General features: G+C 36.8%; 1 protein-coding gene across 5 annotated transcripts in view; it reads right to left on the bottom strand.

Annotated features, from left to right (window-relative positions):
- The window catches only part of SDK1 (sidekick cell adhesion molecule 1), a 419,217-nt gene that overhangs the window by 205,529 nt on the left and 187,961 nt on the right, over positions 1-25,727 (bottom strand). For all 5 annotated transcript variants that reach the window (XM_052772288.1, XM_052772287.1, XM_052772289.1 and 2 more), the window contains one exon: positions 9,600-9,733. In XM_052772288.1, the coding sequence (XP_052628248.1) occupies positions 9,600-9,733 (134 nt within the window). The remainder of the gene's footprint in view (positions 1-9,599; positions 9,734-25,727) is intronic.

Below are 25,727 nucleotides of genomic sequence, written 5' to 3' on the forward strand. Positions count from 1 at the left end.
TAATATGAAGAGCCTTAAAAACGATAACCCTCAAGCAACCATATGTTTGTGAAAGCTCAAGATGAAAATTAGTTTTTGTAAATATGCTGGGGGCGAGGGGGGGGAGTTCTGCCACGCAGACCTTTAGCATGTATAATATAATCTTTAGGATATATTTAGGCTTTTGCAGTAACTGAGTAAGTGCAAAAGTTATTCTATTAAACATCTGTTTTAAGCATATTTATTATTCCTTATCTATACTGTTTATAAGATATTTCAAGCTTGCCTAATACAATGACAGTTTAAAGAACACCATCAAATAGTTCCTAAATTACTTGTTTTCTAAATTGAAGAGGGAGTCCTACTCCTACATAAAAAAACCCCTACTGCTGCAAGTTTATCCAGTTCATAAGAAATAAGATGCTCCTTGCTATTTTCCTAAGCAAGAGCTTTGTATCTTTTTACCGTCTTGTTCACAGACCAGCCAGGAAAACCTGTCTCATTACAGAACAGTATAAAACTATCACAGACATATATTACATGGATGTTTTTCTCTAAATGTGATTTTTTTTTTTCCTTAAAATAGCATGTTTAAGCTAAAGCTCACTTCAGTAAGTTACAGATTCTTACTTTTTTTTTTCTTGGTAAAAAGCACCTTTAGTAGGGTTTACCAACTTTAGATAAATGAAAATTATACTTTAAATACATCCAACTGTGTAAAGATGGGAAACAAAGCAAAAGATTTCAAGTCAGCTACTTAGAATACTCTAGGAGTATGGCACAGCAGAACAGGACTCATAAGAGATCAAAAGGTAATGCTCAAAAGGGGTAAATTGATACGCGAGTCTCCAGTAGCTATTCCTTTTAAAGCTTCAGAATTATGATACTTACATAAACTGAAATGCAAAGCCCTTTACAAATGCCTACAAATCGCTATATTTCTGTCTCCTCTTTTAGAAAGTGCAATGTATCTTGGGTGTACATGATAACAAAGAAATAAACAGTTCTAGGGAAAAGATTGTTTGCCAGTCCTACAGTCCTGGGAAGTGGCCAACATTGGATGTTGCTTGACTTCAATAAATCTTCTGAGTTTTATGATTTCTATTACTGTTATCATATTATTTATCTACTTACTAGCTTTAATTTTCATAATATTATCAGTACATATTAAAAAGTATTTCAAAGATCCCAAAGTACTAAAACTTAAAAGTACTGACAGCTACTACTACTCTCACACCAACAATTAGAACTAATCATGAGTACAAAGTATTTAAACAACAGTGAGAAAATTAGTTCACTTCTCACTGCAATGAAATAGAAGAGAGAAACTAAACAGAAATATTTTCATGGTAGAATGTGGTTAAGTTGGAATTGGACTATACTATCAATTTTACCATTTTCGCCCATGAAAGTTGATTCAGTCTTGAGTAACCAGCATCATCTTTTTATGTCTGATCAAAACAATGTTTATTTCAGCAGCTTCCTTTCATCTTATTTCACACTGGAGTATTAGTACAAGACTGATAGAAGAAAAACACCTATCAAAAATGATACTTTCTTTGTAAATTCTGCAGCATTATTTAAAAAAATTGTAGGTGAATCAGTGAGACCGAAAAGTCTGCCTGTTGAACTAGCAATACTTTTCTGTCCAGAAAAGTTTTCTGGCATTTCTCTTATGTTGGTCTTCCAACAAATCATCACAGTTTGTTCAAGATGGCATTTTCCTGGATGGCATGTATAATTGATGTATGTCACATTTTATAAAATGATTGCAAGGTAAATTCAATTTTCTCTTTTCCTTCTTTGTGTCCTCTAAGAATCTCTTATCTCCACATATCAATTACAGAGCAGTGACAGAGATAGGATACAAATCACTCCGATGAATGTAATAGCAAAAGTGATTAGAGATAGGGAGAGATTAATTGCATGTGTCAGATATAAATAAAAGGTTTAGGAGACAACCCAGGATTTTGAGAGAGTGTGTGTGTATTCCAGATCTCTTACAGACACAAAACCCCAAACCTTATAAACAGACAAGCGTAACAAGAAGCTATGTTAAAATAATAAGTTAGATTATAGAAACTTTAGCATTTGCCATTTTTTCAGAGCAGCATGCATAATGTATGTACATATGCCGAAGGAACATATGCTCAACTCGGGTGCATTTCCCTAGCTTCACCAGCTAGTGATGAGTCCCCATAACAACAGGGTTGTATTGTTGCATTTGGGAGAAAAGGAAGGAACTATTCTTTACATAAAACATGGATTTAAAGCTTTATTACATTTGTTGATGCAACATGATGAAAATTAAGTGCCATATATTTAAATATGTTTTATGCTGATTTTGGCTGTTTAAGTTCTCTTCAATAGTAAGATTGAAAAAAATCTTACAGAAAGTTTATTTTATTATCTTTCCATTGCAAAAAAACTACTAGCAGAGGAGACACTAGTTTCCTGGGACAGAGGCTGCAGCAGATGGAAAAGTGCACCATGTGTGGCAATAAGTATTATCAAAAATACTCCAGAGGAAGAAGAAATTGGAGACCAACCAATATTTCTGCTATCTATCAGAAAAAGCACCAATAGACTATTTGGGTAAAGCCAAAGAGTAGCTCAAGCTGTCACAGAGGTTTCTTGGCTCATCTTTATTATTCCTGCAGTTTAGCAATCTATCGTTTTAACCACAGGTTTCCCTCTATATCAGAAGAAAAATAATTATGGAAAAGATCTGGCTGAAGCTTTAAAAAAAAAAAAAAAAAGGCACCAACAATGAAATTTGGAGTCCAAGAATGCTGATAAATCCTGAACATCTGTTATTTCTTTGCAGTGTATATAAAATGATTCTACATTGCAATACAAGTATCACCTTTGCAGTAGATAATAGCGTAAACCATTGAGAATATCAGCTTGCACTGAAATTCCTAGCTCTGGATAAAGGTTAAACTAACATTTGTTCCAATATATCAAAACCAAATCTTTAACACTAACTCAATTTAATTCTTTTTGTTATAGCTATAATTGTTACTAAAATGCATTTGACTTAAATATATACATACATATATCTCATAAGCATGGTTAAGTTGTACTCAATCTATTCTCAAAATAACAAGAAACAAAGATCCACATTTAAAATTGTACACCCTTTAGTATTGGAGCAGATTGGTGCTACAACTGAATAAAAAGCATTAAGACAGAAAGTATTTTACCAGGGTATTAAAGATGGCATTTACACAGAATTTATCCTTAAGGTTCAGTTTTAAATCCTGAACACTTTTACAGTCTCGTTCAAATTAACTTTTTGGATAACAAAAGAATGTTAAGTGACCATCAAAGCGAATGGCACATATTTACTCATAAAACCACCCATGACACAACCACTAGGGTCTCCTTCCTGGAAATTCTGCTTGACAAAGAGAAAGCAAAGTCTGTGTAGAAAATGGGGAAGGAAAGAAATGTCATTATTTCAAAGAGTGACTTAAAACCACTGCAGAGAAAGCTGAGCTGTGCTACATTGGACTTCGCCAGTATTTGGTCAGAACCTCAGGCGATCATGTACAATCACGGCACAGAAATGCAATTTCATTTCATTTCATTTCATCCCATGTTCCTTCTTCTTCCTTGCAAAAAAACCCCAAAACAAACAAAAAAAAAGGCAAAAAACCCAAAGCATCATTGAAGCACTAATTTCACCTCAACAGCACTGACCCAGAGAGGCTAAGCAAAATAAATTCCCTTGGCATGAACTAAAAACAGTTTGACAAGTTTATATAGCTTGCGTGAATTTGACCTCAGAATAGAAATATCTATTCCCTGGGGGTGCCAGCCCTTTCCTTTTTTTTTTTTTTTCCTGCCTACACCTGAAAGCTGGAACTAGCTATGAAAAATTCATGCAGCAGTGTGCTTGAAACGTATCCATGAAGGATCCTCAACATCTGCTGACTTGAACAAACCTTGATGGTTAATATGAAGAATTATGTTGGTGAAATGCTCTGTTCCAAAGAGAAAAATGTCTGCTCAGAATCTTCTGAAAACTTGTCTTCTTAACAAACCTGACAGAAGGATGTCTAAAGTAATATTCTACCAAATACACCGACAGGTAGTATACCATTTTTTCCCCCCAATTTCTTTCCTAACAATGTAAAGAATATTTCATTTTTACAGACACTGAAAGTGACCTAAACATCTTGTGCTATCATAAGAACCTTTCTTTATAACAGAAAAACAAACAAAAACTTTCAGTGCAAAATCCGTACCCTGCAAGTCTGAAATACGACTCTTCCCTTCTGTAAAATTTATGTTCTGATACATTACACTGAAAAACAAAATAGGTGCCAACCAGAGACAAACAGGGTCTGTTTAGCCTCATGTTAATGTCTGCCGTAGCGGAATAAAATTCTTCTTGTTGCAAGTGGAAGCTGGGCAGAACAACATGACACCCTCGTATTTTAAATTAATTGCAATGCAACCAAGCCAGGAGTTTAATTTTCAGTCCCCAACTTCTTTTTTTTTTTAAGACACTTTTTTTTTTTAAGCATTGCCAGTGCTCAAGGGAAAAATTTATCTTTATTAAACAATAATCAGCTTTATTATCTTTGACTCTTCAGAAATGCTGGCTGGCAAGGTTTTTAAAATTTTCATCAATCTTGTTTTCTGTTTTTACAAAGCCTGCATCAGAAAAAGACGTCAGTCTGCAGAACACTCTGTATCTCCTAGTGTCATGAATAGGTCTCAAGACTATCTAATTTACTAATAAATCTATTGAAGCGACATGTACCTCAATATTTCACAGCTTAACAAGAAGGTCCAGAAGCGAGGCCCTGAATCGCAGTTCCAGATGATTAGCGCTGCAAAACCAATTGAAGCAGGAGTATCTAAGCTGTCAGAACAGCTTACACATACCCACCTTTTGCAAACTTGGCATTTAAATCATTTACTGGAGACCCTTTCTCAAATTTTTCATAAAATGCTTCAACTAAGGTCTGAAATAGCAGCGTACAGTGTTAAAAGTTTCTAAGACTGGGCCAACGCAGCTTACATCTACAGGACTGCATTGAAATTAATAATAGAAAAATTTCAGCAGGGCTTTTTGAACTTCTTCTAAAGCAGCACCAGAGTCTTGCCACATCATTATGTAATAAAGTAACAAGGACACACATTGCGTACATCGTGGTGAATACTTCAGCCAGCTCCTTACCACGATAAAAAAGGTTCATAGGGAGCTTTTTTTTTTTTACTCCCTCTAAAAAAACCCCACTTCTTAAACTCTGGACTTATATATTAGAAATCCTTACGGTTTTATTAAGAAGCTCTTAACACACCTGCCTCCTCTTTCCTCCAAAAAACACCTTCATGCATAAATGGCACAGCCTACAGCAAGGTACCAGGTATCAGGTGTTTGGGGGTTTTGGGGGGTTTTTTTGTTTGTTTGTTTTAAGTTCCATACTACAACCATAAGAGGTTTGGTGCAGAGTTTCAGAGAAATTTAGCTGATACAGAGTATGGCCTCAAAGGAAATAAGACTTTTATGATGGCCTTACTTTATGAACACTTTGATCTTTAAGTGTCCTGCCAACACTAGTAAGATGAAAAGCATGTCACTTTACCCCCTGACAAGCCAGAGTCTTTAGGAAGAGATCTGACCATCTGCATAGGTCTGTCTGCGGGAGAATGGGCACGAAAGAATAAAGCCTAAAGAATTAAGGATCCGTTTAAGATATTATCATCAAATTTATTGTTGATTAGATGGAAACAGGAAAGAACATTAAGGATTTCCCAACTGTTTTTGTTGAAAAGTAATATTTACATCTAAGAAGCTTGTGACAGCCCAGTGACATATTAACTCTCACACCTCTCTGGTTAAGTTGGGAAGTTCCAGCAATGCAGTTAATACTGAAATCCTCCAAAACAGTAATAGTGAATTTTCAACAGGGATTGAATGTATTTGAGTCAAAAAGCAAACAGTTTTGTTACCATTTCTGTTGCCAAACTCTTGACTTTCAGACTTTCCAATTTTCCTAGCCAAAATTTTGTGTTATTTACACGAAAGCTGGGACAGATGGTTAAAAAAAAAAAGGGGGGAGGGGGGCAAGATTTTCATTAGCTTGGTATACAGTTCAACTGATTTTAAGACATGTTAAATTTAGGACTAATTTATGACATCTCATACTAATTTCAGATATGATGTTATTCCCCATATGCTGCCTGTTGGACATAATTTTTGTTTCACCAGAGCCTGTCACCTCAGAGATGATCTAATCCTCTTGAAATCAGTGGAAACATATCTACTTGAAAGAAATGACCATTGTATTCAAGCATAGTTGTACTGGACCTTATGCTGTGACCTGGACATTCAAATTAAGACACATGGTTTTAGAGGGCAGGCATGCAGAACACCACTGTTTAATGAAGCTAGGAACTCAGCTGTTAAGGAAAAATACTGCTCATATTTGGATCTTCTGAAAGAGCAACCGTATCTGTTGGCTAATAAATATACTTTGCACTAAAGATGTAAGGAATGAACTGTCACAGTAACACGTACTGGATATGTATCTGAAAACACCAACGTGTCCTAAAGATCTCTTAATTTTCATTAAACCCAGGCATTCTCATTCCTACGTTTTCAATGTCTGACCAACCTCAGAATGTAGAGAAAAGCAAAGCCAAGCACAGCAGAAGCAACACCGACAAGCCAGAAGGCTTTCTTTTGAAGCTATTTTCCAACTTCCATGCATTACATTTGTAATCAGGGGGTGATGGCTGGATGTACGACTTCATGCTGTTTGGCACTTAGTGAGCTATAGGTTAGACTGACAAGAAACAAAGAGTCTTTACCTTTAAATACTCAGAGCCCTACTAGAGAATTCATCGTGACTGGAGCTTTTAGACTGTATTTTTGAAACATGTTCAACATCCTCAAATCTTCTTATTCAACATGTATCAAATATAGTTATTAATTGAAGGACGGTTTAGTATATGTTCCAGATGTCACTCAAACTCCATTTACTTCCAGCCAATTCAAGGCATTAACTTTAATCTGCAATATAAGGCCCTATAACTCATCTTCTGTTTACCCCAGGGCTATACCTTTCTCCTACTGTCACTCTTCTATTTTGGACCAGAACAGGACAGCTTACAGCTTTCTCAGTTGTTAGACTGATTCTGCAAATGTCCTTTTCCTATAGGCTGGAGCAAGTCTGACACTGATATCCTTCAAGGACTAACAAGCTATGCATATCTAACATGGTTCTCAGTGGATGACTGCCCTGGGAATTATCTATGTTTTTTCTTCCTTTTGCCCTCAATAAAAGTGGCAATACGCTGGCTGCATGCTGAGTCATGTAGCAAGGTTGTACTCAATAATTAATATGTTATCTACTCACACAGAGATTAGATATTCCCCATTACTTGTGGTTTATTTGATTTTGATTAAATTGTTTTTAAATTTTATACATGTCCTAATGGAAAATGACAAGTGTCATCACTCTTAACACCTGATAAGATTCAGTGACAATTCAGTGCAATATCTTCCATACCCGGATGTACCTTTTACAATCTGTTTCCAACCACTTGCTGGAATTCTTTATTACCCTTCCAAAAGACATCATTTTTCTGCAACTATTCTCTGCATATTGCCTCAGGACTATATTTTTGCCTGATTATTTTCTGTTACCCGACCAAAAAGGTTTATTCACTTCTGTCTAATGTACCACATATGTTTCTTCCTCAGATCAAAGTTCAGAATGACCATGTTAATATCATTTTCTTTACAGACACTGTAATGCCTTTCGGCCAGGGCCTTTCTTCAACACACACAGCATTAATAATTCTGGATATCAAGACGACAATTTAAAAACCTCATTGGCTAATATTCATTTTAACAAGCAAATCCATTTTTGGCTTTCCATCTTGCTTCATTCTTCATTTTCTTTTATCCATTTAATCTTTCCTATTTTTCACATTCCAGATAGACTTTGCATTCACAGTATCAAGTCTGTATGCATTTTGAAGTGTTTTCTTTTCCATATGCCCGTATTACCTTCTGCTTTGCATAGCACTTGTTATGCATGCATGATCACAGACTATTTCTAGCATTAATTAAGATATGAAATTAAAGTGGGAAGTACATTATTGGTCACAAAATACAAACAATACAAATTTCCTTTAAAAATGAAATTACTAAAGTGTTAGCAAACCTCTTTATACTGTCAGAAATAATAATGTTTACAATCTACACACCACAGTACAGCCAGAATTCACAGGTGGATTTGGAATATTATTTCCACTTCAGAAAGATACACATAAACCTCTGAGAAGTTCATTTAGTTTATAAACATATCTGGGAAGAAAACACAGGTTTGTCTCTTCTGCTGTCTGTTACACCATACAGCTTCTGCCTTCACTGACTCCTAAAAGCCCACTAACAGGGCTTCCATTCTTTGTGTAAGAACAGCTTTCCTTGAAATCTGATTAGGAATTTTAGCAGAAAAATCATATTTTCTTCAAATTAAATGTTGCACAGGAACGTAATGTTTTTGTTGAACTTCTGACAAACAAACCTAAGCATATTTCTGGAAGCAATTTTCCAGTTTCCCCGCTCAGAAACACAGACTCCCAAGTTTTGCGGTTGTAAGGAAACAAGCTATAGGGATCGTCTCAAATCTAATGGTATCCAAGATCAAGAGATCTTGGGCACCTCATCATGCCAACTGATCAAGAGCTAAAAGTCTTGCATCTTCTAGAAACCCAAACTGTAAGAGTAGCCTGTCAGAAAAGCTGCTCATGTCATCAACAATTTACCCAGTCATCTCTTCCTTGTCTCTACGTAGAGTCAAAAATAGAAAAGTCCACACTCGTACAACAGACTAACATACTCCCTGTATCACTGCTACATTAAAAACACCTTTACCAAATGCCCTCAGAAAAGGAGTCAAACCATTCTACATAATTACAATATTAATTTTTCATACAAACACATTTACTAAGTGTTTCACAATAGTTTACACATGCATATTTTTGCTGAATGTGCATGTTGGTATATTTAGTGTGCAGTCATCTTCCTGACCCTGTGGCTCTGCTGCTTTTCCCTCCCCTTTGCTGTAAAATCTGCTCATGGAATACCTCTGCAATGGCAGGTGTTAATACAATTTGCGCAATGTAAAATAACAAGTAATAACAATGAAATGCATGTTCCCTGGGACCCTGTGATAACTCCAGGTAAAAATAATGCCATAGACTGGGAATAGACTCATTAATAAAATTGCACTCAGAAGAGTGACTTGTTTACCTACGCACGATGGAAAACAATACATTATAAACCCCTGCATTAAAAAGAAATTATGATCACAACTTCACAACAAACAGCGAGGGATATCATGTACCTGCTTTGCACAAAATAAAGCACCAGACAAAAGGCTTTGAGGGTGATTTGTCGAGGGCGTACAGTCTCTTAGGTCCCTCTTATTGCACAAGGTGTTCAGTGTGCTCCAAACCAAGCGGAAAAGCTGACCTCCATTAAAGATCCAGTCCTTTGTAAGCAAGGCTCTTTTTATTAAGGCAGACTTTTATGAATACTGTCTGCAATCTCAGTATGACAGCATATTATCCAGAATTTGAATACTCACTTGCTACGCTGAGATGAATAAACGGACTTGTCTTGTTCTCCCCATTCTTTTCATTGACCGCCTGGACATAGTAGCCTCCTGCATCGGTCACTGATGTTGCAAGGACGACCAGCTGATTCTCCAGTGTGATGGCTCTATTTAGGAAAGAGAAAGATCGCGCTGAAACCAGAAGAATGTTATCCAGTAGGCAAAAACCATACAACACCTCAGACTTGACAGACTGATATATATTCATTGGTCATCTAAATCAAGATGTTGGGGAATCAAGACCAGCCTGATTTCAAACACATTCACGAGTAATACTTAAGATCTTTGATGCCTCTAGGCCTTTTCTGTTTAGATCATGTAAGATGCTTATGGTGACATGCAGAAAGCTACAACATGTGAAGCTAGAACAGTTTGAATGGCAATAAGAAGTTACACAAGAAATGGCAAATGACAACAGAGACCGATAGCCTGCAAACTGCATCATATAGGTTGACGACAGTCCTGGCAGTATGCTGCAAAGTCAGTTTTATTGAAAACCTTCTCAACAAGTGAGAGCTAGCTTATTAAAGACTGACACTCAGGGAATAACAACACATAGTTTAGTGAATAAAAAGTAAGTAAAAATCAAAGGCAGCAGAACCTCAGAAGGTAGACTTTCTGTATTTATGGCATCACTACTTATCTCAGCATCACAGACAAGAACACTGGCAAGATAGAGCCTAACTGATATACACAGATGATTTGTGTGTAGATAGGGAAGGAAGAGTTTTCATTTTATCTAAAGCAGGTAGGAAAGCACAACCCTGTAGTTAACACTGGTGTAGGCCTGAAGAAGTCAATAAATGTCATTGTATAACACAAGTCTATTCTTGCTTAGGGCTGCTATATAACAAATGTCTCTACAAACTCCCTTGTAGGCACCATTACCCATTTGCACTGCAATAGGGTTGGTTAGTTCACATTTTACATTCTTCCATGGTCTTTTCTTGACTATAAAAGATAAAGGTTTAATCTAGAGACAACATGTAAAAATTTAAGGGCTTGACTGAACAGGACATGTAAAATTTAAGGGCTTAACTGAACAGGACACAGGAAGCTCAAAAACCAGATAAGAATAAAAGAACACGTAAAGTTCCAGAGAAAGCCTGTGGAGCAAAGAGCTGACACTAATACAGACTGGGACAGGCACAAACTTGGAAATCTGAATGCAAAACTTGGAGCAAGAAACTCCTACCTTCACTTATATTACTTGATGAGAAGCCCCATTGAGTTCGGCTGTGCTATTAGTCATATCCTTGAGCATGAGGTTGAAACAACATATAAAATTATTATACTGGATGAAACAAGTTCATACATCAATAGGCCTCAAAAAGAGTCAGTGCTAAGTCAAAGTATTTGTACACTAATCAATCAATGAACACTCCTGCATTTCTTCCTCCTGTTTTGACATGGTGTGGTTAATATTAATAATTCACAACTATTTTGCTTTTGAAAAAGCATTTAAAAGCAATAGGGGCTATCACACATTCCTACTGTAGCATACTAGTTTTTATACATAGGAGGGAGCATAGAAAATTAGTGAGAACATAGCAGTTTTCAAAGGCTGCGTGCATTTTATTGATATCACTTCAGTTTTCTAATGTGGATACAAAGAACACTGAACTTCTGTAAAGCTATCAGTAGACACCAATAAATAAAAACCTCCTGAAAAATATAAAGCTATATTTTCAGCTCTGAAATCAGTCATCGCACATCAGCTAAAGATCCTGTTTACGTTACCTTTATTGACAGTTTTTATTACGGAAACTACTAAAAAAAAAAAACACAGTATGATTTTTTGCTTTATTCAATGAACCTGTACTAGCTTAGTTGACTTAGAAAATTAATGAAGGAAACTGTGATAGATTTACAGAGTGGGGATATAAAATGCAATTAATATGACATTTGATAAAGCAAATAAAGATAAAATTCCAATGAAGTGCTAATAATTGAATATTAAAAGACAATGACATTTACATTCATTTCTACTTTAGTTTTAAAGAAAGCAGCATTAAAACATTGAAAATACTGAAATATATTTCAGACTGCTTTGATGTCAGCTGCAACTGTACCCAAATTTTTAAAGGTGATCCTTGAATATGGGCGAGATGCACACTGCTACTATCTGTATTAAACTGGCTGGAAATTCTGACAATTAAACCATTATACTCATCATATACTAATCAAGAGCAAAGGGAGTTAAGATACTTTCATTAAGAAAATTGTTCAAATTGAAGATTTTTTTAAAATTATAATACACAAATATTTATTGGAATGTGAGCAAAATGTAACATTTGTGAGTGAAATGTAAGTAAATATTAAAGATAAAATGAATATAAGTATATTTGAATCTAAAAAGATCAGTGCAGAAAGGCTAAATATTATAAATTCCATGTTCAAAACAATGTGAAAAGTTTGATGTTAATTTGTATAGAAAAAAGAATTAGAAAACAAAGAAACTACTGAAGACAACTCTTTGGGGTCATCAATTACATAGTCAAATTAATGTTAAAATAGAAACCCCCAAATGAGTTATTGATATCTTAATAATTCTCTGAAAAATAGAACGTTTCAATTTCATTAAGTAACAGACAGGTATAGAACAAGACACAAGCCTTACACGCTGCAGACTCTGGGAGTTTTATTGAGATCAAGCATGAGCCTTGTGCATCAGGAAAATCAATTAGTCCCATTTTAAGGACTCATTAATTCCAATGTTTCTAAACCATCTGACGATTCATGCCCCAGCCCTTACCAGGGTTGCAGCCACTTTTTGCACAACAGCTGCACAGAATGCCCTAAAATTGGCTTAACATGTTTTCCTGGGTTTATTGTTTGTTTTCATTGTCTGATATAACTTTTAAATTATGACAGCACCACACTAATGTTCCAAGGAAAATCTGATTCCCGGCTGCTCAGTTTACCAGCATATTTGAGGAAGACGACTGCAGCAGATGGAATGGACCTGTCAGTAATTCATACCCAGCACAGAATTCGTGAAAAATATAAATATTGGGTTTTTTTAAAGCAATATCGAACTTAACTCAATCTAACATTTTCAAGACAGGAGCAACCAGCAAGTAAACTCAGCAGACTGATCCTTTGGGATTCCTTAAGCATAGGGAAAGGAACATTTTAAATCATACATTTTAATAGAAGAATTTTTTCAAATTTCTCTGGAGCTCAGTGGAAGCCTGTAGGGAACAGCAGCCAATATACAAACAGCAACATACATGTCTGTGAGTAGTAAGCAGTTATAACGGCAGATTCAGTATTATGATGTCCTACAGGCATGTCAGTGATACCTTTACCACAAAAGCAGCCAGAGACTAGAACAGATTGATCTGAAAGGAAAGGCGAGTTGGGTCTTTGAAACTACAAGCTGTGTTCCTGACATGCTGCCTAAACAAAGACTATGGTCTGGCAGGATGGGAAAAGGCAGTAATGATGGAGACAAGTCATTTTATATACCCAGGTCTTCTGAGTATCTGAACATGTAAACGGGCACCTAATGAGGTTTTCATCACTTCCGTTTATTGCAGCCAGAATTTAGCACTTAGATACGCTCTGGGATTTTTAATTGCAGCCTTCCAAATTGTCAAAATACTGTAAAAAAATCTGGTGCAAATAATATCTAGATTTGATCTAAAGCTTATGGAAGTTATTGTGTTAACATCAGCGGAACATGAATCAGGCCTTTAGAAGTAAAGGGAATTTTCCAAAGGGGATACCATTATTAAGGCATTTAAGACAAAGTTTTTGGAGTTAAATGCATTTTTCCTGCACTGAAAATTGCATCATTTATTAAAATGCTGCAAACGAACTCTTCAGTATCTTAAATAGGTGGATTTCCATTATAATGTTTTTTATGTGGAAGTACCAAAATCTACTCTACAAGTGGATAATTCCCCAAAGTTAGATATTTGTTAGGTTATTAGTCTACCAGATTACACAATAAATAGATAATACTAGGTTATAAAAACACCATAAAATGAAAATCAGGGTAACCTGATTAGGCTTTCTCTTAGCAGGCTGCCATCTGCTCATGAACCAGCGTGCAATATTTTAGTACAAAGGCCTTCATAAAGCTTCTTTTCCAATATTATCTCCAGCTAACACGAATATCAATCCCCCTTTACAAGATATTTTTTACTAGAAAACCTCTCTTCCCCTTCTAAAAACTTGTCCACATGACACAGCAAGCACCAATCTTTCTCCATGAGCCTGACACCACACAGTAACAGTGTTGTTAATAGAAAAGGGAGATTATGGAGTAATAACAACATAATTAGTGAAGGACTTCCCCCATGGATTTCCCCTTTTGGAAAAACATACAGATACATCGCAGTCAAAACCACAGCTGTTCAAGTGAAATCCTGACTCAGAGTAGTGCATGCATGGCTTAACAGAGTGAGCATTTCACCACCCATGTGTCTTCCAATTCTGATGGGGAATTATTAATCAACATTATTTAAATACATGTCTTCCACAAACAGTCCATGTTTTTCAGGACTTAATCACAGCACAAAATATTAGTGTATGTGCTACAGAGCAACATGGCCATAGCAACAAAACACTAAGACCTGTGACTGGGTGCCAGTTTCACAAAATATTATTCAGGGTCCAGGTATATTGTTACCGCAAAACAACCACCTATTAATAAAAATTTTATACTTACACAGCCGCTGAATACCAAGTATAACTACACAAATTAATGCATTGATTTTACAATCAGTGCTAGTTTATACTATTGCTTCTCTAGCTATGCCATGGCACAACATGTGCTTGTGGGAAGTGACTGGGATTTCTAGTGATGAAAGGGTGCCAAGGTTACACAAGAATAACCAAGGCAGTCCTAATTGCCAGGCAGAGGTTGAATACAGTCGTGAAATGAAGGAAGACTAGCTATTGACAGGTTTAGCAGATATATTTCCAGGAGGAAATGAGAGAAGGGGCAGAATTTCCATGTTTTAAGCTTGGCTTCCTTAGTCTCTAGCACTAGTTTTGGAGCGTGCAAGGTCTTGGTTTAGTAAGGCTACAAACATTATTCCCCACGTTTGTTCATGAACACATTACACAAAACTTGTTCTGTGTAAAGTGAGTGTAAGGCTGGAACAGAAGTGGATGGAAAACAGTACCTGACAAATCGTCAGTGATCCACTACCTGACTGGAAAGCTATACCAGGTAGAAACCCACAGGGTCTGTCTTTGGCCTGGCATTATTTAATGTTTTCATTGTTGTTTGTTGACTGAATACAGATTTCACTTACTAAATCTGCAGATAAAGTCCCAAAGACTCTGGAAGACAGAATTAGAATTTCAAATACAGAAGACCTGTTCAAGCCTCTCCACAAGACTGAGGTTCGCAGTTCAATGAGCAAGTTCAAAACACTGTATTTGAGAAGGAATCATTGACTGCAAAACAAGCAAACCTCACAAGAGGGTGTGCAAACAGCAGTATCATTAGAAAATTTAAGAAATAACCCTGTTTCTCACACAGTGTGACCTTCACTCAGTTTTGGCTATCAGATTTAAGCATGTGGGATAGTCAAGAAGAATAAAACCCCAAAACCACACCAGAACCATCCACTCCCCCCCCCCCCCCCCGCCCCATCCAACCCCAAAGATTAATCTAGAAAATGTGACATGCAGGAGAATACTCAAAAAACCCAAAAAAGTTGTCACAAGTGTCTTCATATATGTACAGGACTGTTACAAAAAGGTATCTCAGATTTAAGCAGAATCATCAAATATTGAGTCTTGTGATAAAAATCTTAGCAGTTTGCCCTCGCAAAAGCTTATTTTCAGTCTTTGGAGATAGGGGCTCCCAGAGAGGATGCTCAGATGAATTATCCCAAGTATATATTTAAAATCATGCTCAAATCAAGCAATTACTGGCCTAGAGTTTAAAAAAATCCCACAAAACAAAACCCAAGATAATCACTACATAACTGAGCAGGAAAGAGATGTTTGCAGTGAGAGACAATGCTACCAATCCAGAAGCAAGCAATTACAGCAACGAACTAAGGAATAATATTCATAAGTGTGCTACTTATGTTAAAATGTTCTTTTTCTCCTCCCAGGTTTTCAGCAGCTTCAATTCTTATTTAATGCAACTTAATTATTACCACATAACTCTACTCCTTTGGTTTTGTTTTTTTTTTAAATTATTATTACATTTTAAGCAACAAGACTTGGTACAGCTGATAGAAGTACCTATATGTGCTTAAATCACAGCTCTTGGGTGTTATCTTACTGCGCCACACTGACGTGTGCCTGGATGTGCTACTCCAGCAACAGCAGTCCTCAAACTAGAAGAAAAATTCAGACTATCAAGACAAAATATACAACTCAGTCAACAACAGAAACCAAAGGCTTGGAATAAAATAAAGTCAATTTTCTCCAGTCTCCTCCTCTTATAAAACTCTTACTGCATTCAAGACTTTTGTAAACAGACCATCTATTTTCTTCTCTCTCCAGTTCATCGTATAATCAACACATTGAACTCCACTTGTGACATCACTATCTGTTGCTATGGACATAGCTAGCAACCACTAGAAAGAAGAATAGTGGAATTTTTTTAATATAAATGGGTTATTTAAACAAAACATTGCAGTTAAAATATATCATAGGTTGTTGATCTACACAGCTGGCCGACTTCACTGAAAGCAAGCACAAAGACTATTTGTAATCATTTGGGATTTTATAGTTCAATTTTCAGATAGACAGACATGAATATTGCTCCACTTTATGATATTTCTCCTGAATTGATTATTAAAGGTGCTGTAGTTTTTTTAAACACTGATTTTTTTTTTTTTCCCCCCTTTCCTTCACTGTGAAAGGAAAACTTCTGTTATCAAATTATATCTTCACTTCTGATAAAACATGTCAGCATAATGGTATGTGGTATAGTGGTTTGTAGTCAAGTATTAAAGAGCTTCCTGTTGAATATTGTATCTTCATCCCATTATTTCACTAAGATATATACTACAGAATAAAAAAGAATGCAAGGCATGACTGTGAACTGCACTAACTATAAAACAAATGAGCAGCGGCACGGCCCTGTCACAGGGCAATGCACTGAAGAGATAATTGATTATACAACAGTGACAAAGAAAACTTCAACCTCTTAACAGCATATTTAACAGATACATTTAGACATGCCACAACTGTGCCTACCTGGATGCTCTCAACCTCTGTTTATTCATGTTCCTGAATCTTCCTCAGCACCATCTCTGCCATTTTATTCCTGATTCCACACATACCTCATTCAAAACCATCTCCATTTTCACATAGGTGTAGCTGACAATAAAATTTGGCACAGTTGTTGCTGTATAAGCATACCTAGTCTCAGGGACTCAAAAAATCTGTATCAGAACAACTGAAGTATCCACACAGTTTGGAAATAAAATTTCAAATCTCAGGTCAATGCAAATCTCTAATACATTTGGTTGGTTTTCTCAGTTGAAACAAGTCCTTCTTCAGCAGCTAAATACATGCACATGAGTATAGCTAAAACTGATACACTGAGTACACAGAGCATTGACAGAAATAGTCTGGCTGTAATCATGAAACCTCATGGCAGCTGCGTATCAGTGAAGATGAAACAGCCCCACACATGTGGAAGACCTCAAGAGGACAGCACCTGCAAGGACTGTTTATTATCACATGAGCCAAAGGCTTTGTTTTTCTTCTAGTGCCAGAAAAATATATATCCATCTTACAAACACTACATCCAAACTTACCACACTAGTCCTACAAGTGAGAAGAACAGTACTGAATTAGCTACTCAACTCCTTTAGGTGACCCAAAATTCAAGTATGTTGAAATAAATGGGAGAGTTTCAAGGGAGAGGAAAATTTGTACAGACATAACTTATTACACACTTGTTTTGAGGAGTAGTAGGGAGTGTTACACTCCAAAACTAACAGTCTAGTAGTCCATTAGTTTTCAGATGCATTACTTCTCCTTTTAATAATACCAAATCTTTAAACGAAGAGCATGGATATGATAAAAAGTGGCAAATGACCCATGCATCAACCTCAGCAGCTGCCATCTGTACAAAAAGCAGCCGTACTGGGTAGCAATAGAGCAATTTATTTAAACAAGTTTTACTATGAAAGATAATTAAAGATTTAGTGGCCTGGATCAATACAACAGCTAATGGTATCTATGTACAGTACTGCAGTTTGCTGAGACTAGCAGTTGTGTTACTGCTGCAAATTCATTGTACAGTGTTATTACACAGTATCTTAGGTTTGCTGTCTATGTCAAAATAGGAATTTTGTGTAGTTATTTCTACTCACACACCATTAAGACATATACTCTTGTTACACAGCACAAATTGAGCACAGGTCCAGGAGCCAAGTACATCCAGGTTTTGCCAGTGATACATAGCCTTGTGTGAGTTATTTAGCCTTTTGGTCTCTATGTTTTGCCAAGAGAGAAAAAGGATAATACGGGTATGTATTTCTTTTAATGCTGAAAAAATTATCTAGAGGTTTAAATAGTTAATACCTCTAGCACTCAAAAGATGTAGAGGATTACATAAGTACTAAATCTTAATACTCTTTACTCCCCCCCCCCCCCCCCCCCCCGCATTTCAGTTTGACTGGCAGGCATTTCATTACAACTTTAGGCAAAGCAACTTCTTGCTTTCCAATTTTCAAGTGCTTTAACATCGCCTGAACTATACACACCGGACAGGTGAGGACTGGTGTTTGGAAAGCAATGCTCTAGTAACTCATGGTGTTGCACTACTTCTTTCAGCAGAATCCCCTCATAGTGAATACAGATGCATTTAGTAACAAACACATCTACCACGGACTCCGTAAAATCCTGGTTATTATTGAAAATACAGCGGAAGAAATTTTGAGTCAGTCAATCACAGACTTTTCTTTAATGCCATTAATGCAAACATTTCAAAGCACTTCAAGTTAGTGACAATAAAACATAAAGAAAACACTGGTTAAAAAACCAAATGCGCAGAACTTCAGCAGAAATTAAAAAGGAAGCAGTGACTCCCTCTTTCTATCATAAATAGGCCATGCAGTGACATAAAAGCAAAGCCAGGTTGGACACATTCAACCATATGTTGAACATACATATGAAGCCAAACACTGGAAACTTTGGAATAAAAAGAAAACTGTGTAACATCACAGCAGCATTTTATGTTATGGTTTCCACCCAAACATCATTTCCTGTCAATACTGTGTGAAACAGAGTACAGTAAACAACTGGAAAATATTGCTTTATCAAGAGCATTTTATCTGTTCTGTTAGGTATACAATACTAGTCAAAAAATTAACACAAGCTGAAAATTTTTCAAAAAGAAAAGGAGAAATATGTCTTTCCAATAATGAGGCAAACATACACAAAGCTGTTCTGTAGCAAAGCCACAGAATTCTAAAAGGTGGAAAGCGAAATTATGAGAGGGTTTATGTAAGAGATTGAGAAGATAAACGCAGTTATAGCTAAACCTAACTATTTGATCATCCCTTTCCCAGGCAAAGTAACACTACATATATTAGAATCTATGAAACCTCAATGTGAGCATTAGCATCTTTTAAAATGAAGTGCCCTGGAAGATAGCCTTTAGACATTCAGAAGTATAGCTCCCTTTGGGGATCCATTTGTATGTTGTATTTGAAACCTGGTTGCAGCCCTTGACTCCAAAACTCATAAAGAACACTTCAGTGGCCAACTAAAATGTAAATAATGCATGATTAAAGGAGCAACAGACCATATAGATTTTTTTTTTTTTGCTTTCAACTTGGGTGGTGTTGCCAAAACCAGGAAGATAGGTAACCTATCAACTCCATTTATTTTTAAATTACTTGAAATCAATACATGGGTGTGTTTGTATGACTTACTGCTTGTTTGACTTCTGAGTCTAACGACACAAATTTCCTTGCAGTGGAGCAGCGACATATAGTCAGGACTCCTGGTTGTAAAGCTTAAGGAAGTCAGAAGGCCACAGCTTGTGTAGTAAATCTTGTCAGTCCTCTGGTAGAATGACAGCAACTTCTACTTTAGAAATAGTCCCGGAGGTAACATAGAAGGCAAAGAACTTCAACTTCCTTCCTTCCAATACTGAAGCTATAAGCACCACACATTCCCTCTAATGAAGAGCAGTAGAGAGTACGCATCTGAGAGACTGCCTTGTTTACATTTGTTGGATGATCCATAAACACTATGCCTATTGAGCAGGCAAATGAAACCCTGAAGTGTCAGTAGATGCAGTTCGGTTTCTTTGATTTTATGGCTACAATATGCTTTGCAGAGCATTTTTATTTTCAGTGCTGAAGAAACACTCAGCTATGAGATACATGGCAAAAGAACTCACAAATCCTGGAAAAGACGCATGCGTATTGCAGCCTAGCTTATATTCCCGGGGTTGTGAGCAGAATGTTCAACATCTTGCCGATGCAAGTAATTCTACATAATAGTTACACCAGAACAGAAAACCTCTGATGCCCCCAAAGTGTTTGCTGCAATCTGTCTTCACATATTTATCTCCTTACTTGCAGACATTTCTGCTGCAGAGGTTTTAGGGATTTGCTCCTGCAACGCAGCAAAATGCTGCTCCCTGTGATTCCCCTCATCTGGAGAAGAGGTGCTATTACTGACTTAATGGACAGTAGACACAACAGTCCCATCACCTTCAGTTACTGACACTTTTTATCCACTTCACCCTGTAATGAGGATCTCTACTCACTCACATTTACGTAACGGCAGCATCAGCTATCCCCTAATCCTGCAACACATTAAAATGGAAAGATAGATACAGGAAAACATTAAAATGCCCTTATCGCTTGGCTGCAGGGGTATAAACTTAAAATAGGAGATTGTTTTTCTGTTGAAAACAAACAAATAATACATTTACTTAATTTTCTTCTTAAATAATCCTTGTGAGTGTTGAAAGGATGCTTTGATTATTACTGTAAAGATAAACAATGAAACATTCCATTATATCTTACCTAGGTTAGATAGAAACAAATTCAATTCCTTCCTGTACATGTTTTTCCCAGGTGCATTAACACACTTTACATTCAAGAACCAACTTTTATTACAAGCTGAGTGTGTAGGGAACAGGGAGATAGGGAAAGAAAACAGAATGAACAGAATGCTAATGAGAAAGAAAAATACAACCCCGACAGCCAATGTCTTTAATTAAAAGGACACCTACGTTTAACTTCCAAGTCCTTAATCCTGCTGTTACTGAACTCAGAAGATGGAAAATAGAAACAATGCTCAAATAAACCCTGCAGGCTACTTTGCTAAAGCAAATGTGAAAATTAACCTCTCATCTACTAAGATAAAAGTGTGGTACAAAATAATGACAAAAAAGGGTTGTATGAGAGCCAGAGCAGTGAGGCCAGTGATAGCCACGTACAAACTTCAGAATGAAGTCTTGAAAACAGAGCTAACGAATAAGAGATATGGAACAAGACAGTCACACAGGACGGTTAGGTAGACTCCTTGTTTGTTTTCTTCCCTGTATTCTTTACCCCAAAACTAAAAGCAAAAACATGCATTTGGTTATACTGCAGCCCTTCCTGAATCACGTCAAACAATCAGAAAAATTACCATCCGCAACAAGTCTTGTTAACTTATTAATAATAAAGAAACACAAAGACAGCTTCTTGCAGGTTTGTACTACTTCATAAGATAGACTCTCATTTGTTGATAAGATTCTTTATACAAAGGACAGAAGCAAGTTCACATAATAGCCTTGTTTTGAGGTACCAAAAGCACATTGTGCAAGTGCTTAGTATTTAACCCTGAACAGAAGCTGAACACGTACCCAGGGATTGTAACTTTTCTTAAGGCTAAAACAATTACACAGGAATGCAGGCTCACAGTTACTCAATACATACAAGCCTACACTTCAGCTCAATACACTCTCTGCAAAATTAAGAGACCACTGGGAAAAAGAAAGTCATGGAATGGCTCGTTTCTAATTGAGTACTTGTGTATGAGAATGAGCAGAAGAGAGGGCACACATCCACACTAAAACACACAGATACACATCTCAGGAGATGTGTCAGAGCTGCTTCTTGATTGATCCCTCTGTCAGCTGAAGTACTGAAGTTCCTCCTTCAGCTCATTCAACAGACTGAGTTTCTGAAGTAGACACTTTAAATTCTGTTCCCCAGTGCCTCAAATGAGCTAGTAGTGCCTACATGAAGGCAGGGATTGTTATAATCACAGAATCAATTTTTAAGACCTAATGATATTGCTCTACAGATAATTTCAGCGTTCTCAGTTTAGATGACTTCACTCAAAAGGTCATGAATATAACGCGTACCTTTTCCTCCCTCTTTCTTTACTCTTCACTCCACAGTGGCAGCAACTGAAAAGGAACATTTGAGAAGAGAACGCGAGTTACCTCGCAAGAGCAGAAGCAGCACCACCACCACTAACACCATCTCACTGGCTTCTCTCCTAAAGCCGCAGAGGGACTGTCAGTTTAAAGAAACTCCTCACTCCAATAGCACTGGAAACAGAAGGGAAAAACTCTCCACCAAAATCAACACTTCAATAAGGGATTTTTTTTTTCTACATTCCTATTGCTGCTCTGATGCCTCAAGGATATATCAAAATATTTGTTGGTAATCTCTATGGCAAGAACAACATTAATATAAAGCATTTGCCTAAGAAACACAATTTTCTTTCCCATATAAAGCAGCTAGAGATTTACTAATGTTGCTGAGCCACCTGAAACCCTACTCTTCCACCCCATCATCATTTTCTGCTACGCACACTTCCAGCCCCTGACACAGTGGTGACTCTGTAGACATGCAGCCCACGCTGCTCAGTCTATGTTACACGTCCCAACTCTGAGACAAACTGCCAGTGAACCCACTTATGGGAGCCTGCAGCAATATGTAAAGGCTAATGTTAGCATGACCTGTGAAGATGGATGAGCAAACCCCAAAGCTCTGAATTTCAATGCTTTATTGCTTTAAACCATATTTCATCCACTTAATGTAGATTTAAAACAGGTCCTTGAGACTGCTTTCAACCAAGAATGTACTTTAAGAAGAAAAGGACATAAAACACTTGCTGAAACACAATTTTAATTCTACATGCCTAACGTTTCCACGTTCCCATTATTTTCTGCAAACATTTACTTGTAGTACCAACAAATGCAAAATTATGCATGTTTATTGTTCAACTGAAATTACCTGACAAGGTAAAATGGTGCAGAGGCCAACCGGTCAGCATTAAAACAAGAGCTGCTCTGTTGCACTATACCGCAGAAGTACAAATATGGCCTGCGTCGTATAGCAGCACCTGACACTAGGAAAACAAACACGCCATTTTGAGTAGCAGAACTAACAAGGCCTTTTCTCTCACAAGTTGAATCTTATGCCCCTAAATCTTCCCACCATCACCACCAAAAATAAAAAAAAAAATTAAAAAAAAAAAATCAGACAGAACCTTATCTTCTTTAACACTAACTCTACAACCCCACTACCCTCCTTTGCTACCTCCAGCCATAAAACACCTGGGAAGACTTCCCACTCGCCTTCCATCCTCTCTCCGAGCTGCCCTCCTGTTTTCCAGCAGTCAGCCCAAACCCTCTGAGCTCTTGCTTCCTCCACCTCCTCTGACTGTGTGGCTGAGCAAGTGGTAGCACCTGCAGCTCATGTGGAGATAACTGCAAGCTGATGAACTCAACTCAGCTCAGCTGAGCCCCGCTGGCAGCAGGCTTTCTAGCAGCGGGGTACCTCTTTGGGGCTTTTTTCTCTAACCCAGCATCCGATTCCCACAAAGATTGTGGGAACTTCTATTTGTACCCTCTGCTCAGTGGGGCTAATTTTGTCCCGCAGATTCAAAAAGATTTTGTAGGAAGAAACCAGAGGCAGATGTGGACAAACAGAACAATGCTACATAACCTTCAGTCTTTCAGGAGGAACCTTTGTAAAGATGTCCACACCGTGCCAGATCCCATTTATTTCTTCGTAGCTGTAGTACTTTGCACAGCGTCGCATTGAGTCCCGTGGATAATAATCTATCTTCTCATGACAAATTCCAGTGCTCCCATCACCTCAGAGCGAAAGATCCATGCTTACATGATGTTTTTTCATGACTGGATACGGGTCCACATAAACTTCTGATTCCAGGATATATGGTCTATATATATTGAATATACCTCTCTACATATTCTATGTCTATAGAATAGGTATATGGAAAGATATCTATATCTATAGAATATTATCTATAGGTATTCTATATCTATAATAAGAAATCTGTAAGATATTCTGTATCTACAAGACAAGTTTCTGTTTGGAGGTTTGCGTTACAGAATCTAAGCTATTGTTAATCAAAAAAGACACCACTCAAATTATATTTTACGCTAGTCTTTTTATTTGTGTCCTCATACTGACTGTGTTTCATTCTTTAAACAGTTGCTTCAAGAACTCTAGGGAGAAGAAAAATGTCTTACTGTTGAGGATATGCCTGCTCTCCTATTTGAGCTGTAAGCTTTGCTTCCAACAGCCAAAGAAGTAGCAGGGAAGTGGAAGGTTAAAAACTTTGCATTTCATCTCTGCCAAAACAGTAAAAGAAAAATGAGATTGCTGAATAGCTGACAATGACTGCAGAATCAACACAGCAGTGATCTGCCTATAAGCTGCAAAGGGCAAAGCCAAGGCATCTGCTTAAAAGCTTATACCAACTGTGGGATAAAAAGAGTAAGGAAGCCACAATAAAATGTAATTATTACAGGAGCTATAATTATGGCACTATTCTTTGGCATATTCAATGTTGTGCACATTAAATGTTGTACACTGTGAATATTTAATGATTATATGCTTACTCAGAGCCTTTATTGTTCTTAAAATACAGGTATTTTTTATGTATTAAGAAGAAATTACACATAATTTTTGTCCTAAGAATCTGCAGTTGAAATAGATGGACAACATTCTGTGAGTCTTCTGCAAATTTAAATCTCAACGCTTTGGAAACTGTGTATGTTTACAGCCACTGCATGTCAATTTTCAGTACTTTTTGAAACAATAATCCACCATCTTGACCTCAAGAAAACAAAATGTAACCTCTGAGTGGTCAATTGCAGCTATGTGCTGTATTATCATCTATAAGAAGTACCGATAAATAGCTACCTCCAATTACTCTGGTTGTAGCAGGTCTCTAAGAAGTCTAAAAAACCTTCGGATACATGCAAACATTCTTCAGTAATAACAAGCAAAAGATGTATTTCTGCAATAAGAAATAGGAGGAAGCATGATTCACCAAGTGTCAACATAGCATAAAACATAGTAGTTTCTACTAAACTACTTTTCTATAAACCATACACCCAGCAACCATATAAAGAAGACGGATTTTAGCATGCAATGTAGTATAACAGGGGCCAGACATACAGTTTTCAGTGTGGTATAAAGATATAGGTGAAAAATTATTAGATTTTTCTAGTATGCATTGAGGCTTTAGTACAGTAAATATTGGCAATGGATTTATTACGTTCTGCACATTGCATCCTTACCTGAATGGAGACCACTACAACTTGATGTATCTGGTTTTTATATTAGAAAAGACTGACATTTTAAAACAGCTTATTTAAATTTTTTGTCAATAGTTTGGACTGTTGTGAGATTGCTAATACTTTTGCTCAAAATTTGACTTTTTCCAAAGGTTAACCTTTTAACCACGGCAAACTCAAAACAGAAGGAAGAGCTTCCAAGACTGCTGGTTGGCTCATCATATCAGGATGGGAATCTTGCAGATCTTACAAATTATTTCACTTTAGCAGTGAACCGCTGATAACTCTTCTCAAAGTACAACGTTGCAGTTTTCCATCCCTCTCCTAGTGACTTCTGGCAAACCAGACTTTCTTGCAACTTACAAGGAGTATCAAAAGCCTTGCCAAAATTAAGATGTGTGACATCTGCTGCTCCACTTGTATCTACAGAGCCTAGTACCAAACTGCAGAAGGGTTCAACACAATCCATTTCTGACATATATATATTGGTTGTTAAATGACCTTTCTTTTTTGATTAGGAGATTAGAATTAGTTTCTTTGGTTGCTTATTACAGTATTTTTCTAGGAATGAGAGGTAAGCTGACTGACATTTA

This window comes from Harpia harpyja, chromosome 21, assembly GCF_026419915.1.
Source record: "Harpia harpyja isolate bHarHar1 chromosome 21, bHarHar1 primary haplotype, whole genome shotgun sequence".
NCBI lineage: Eukaryota > Metazoa > Chordata > Aves > Accipitriformes > Accipitridae > Harpia > Harpia harpyja.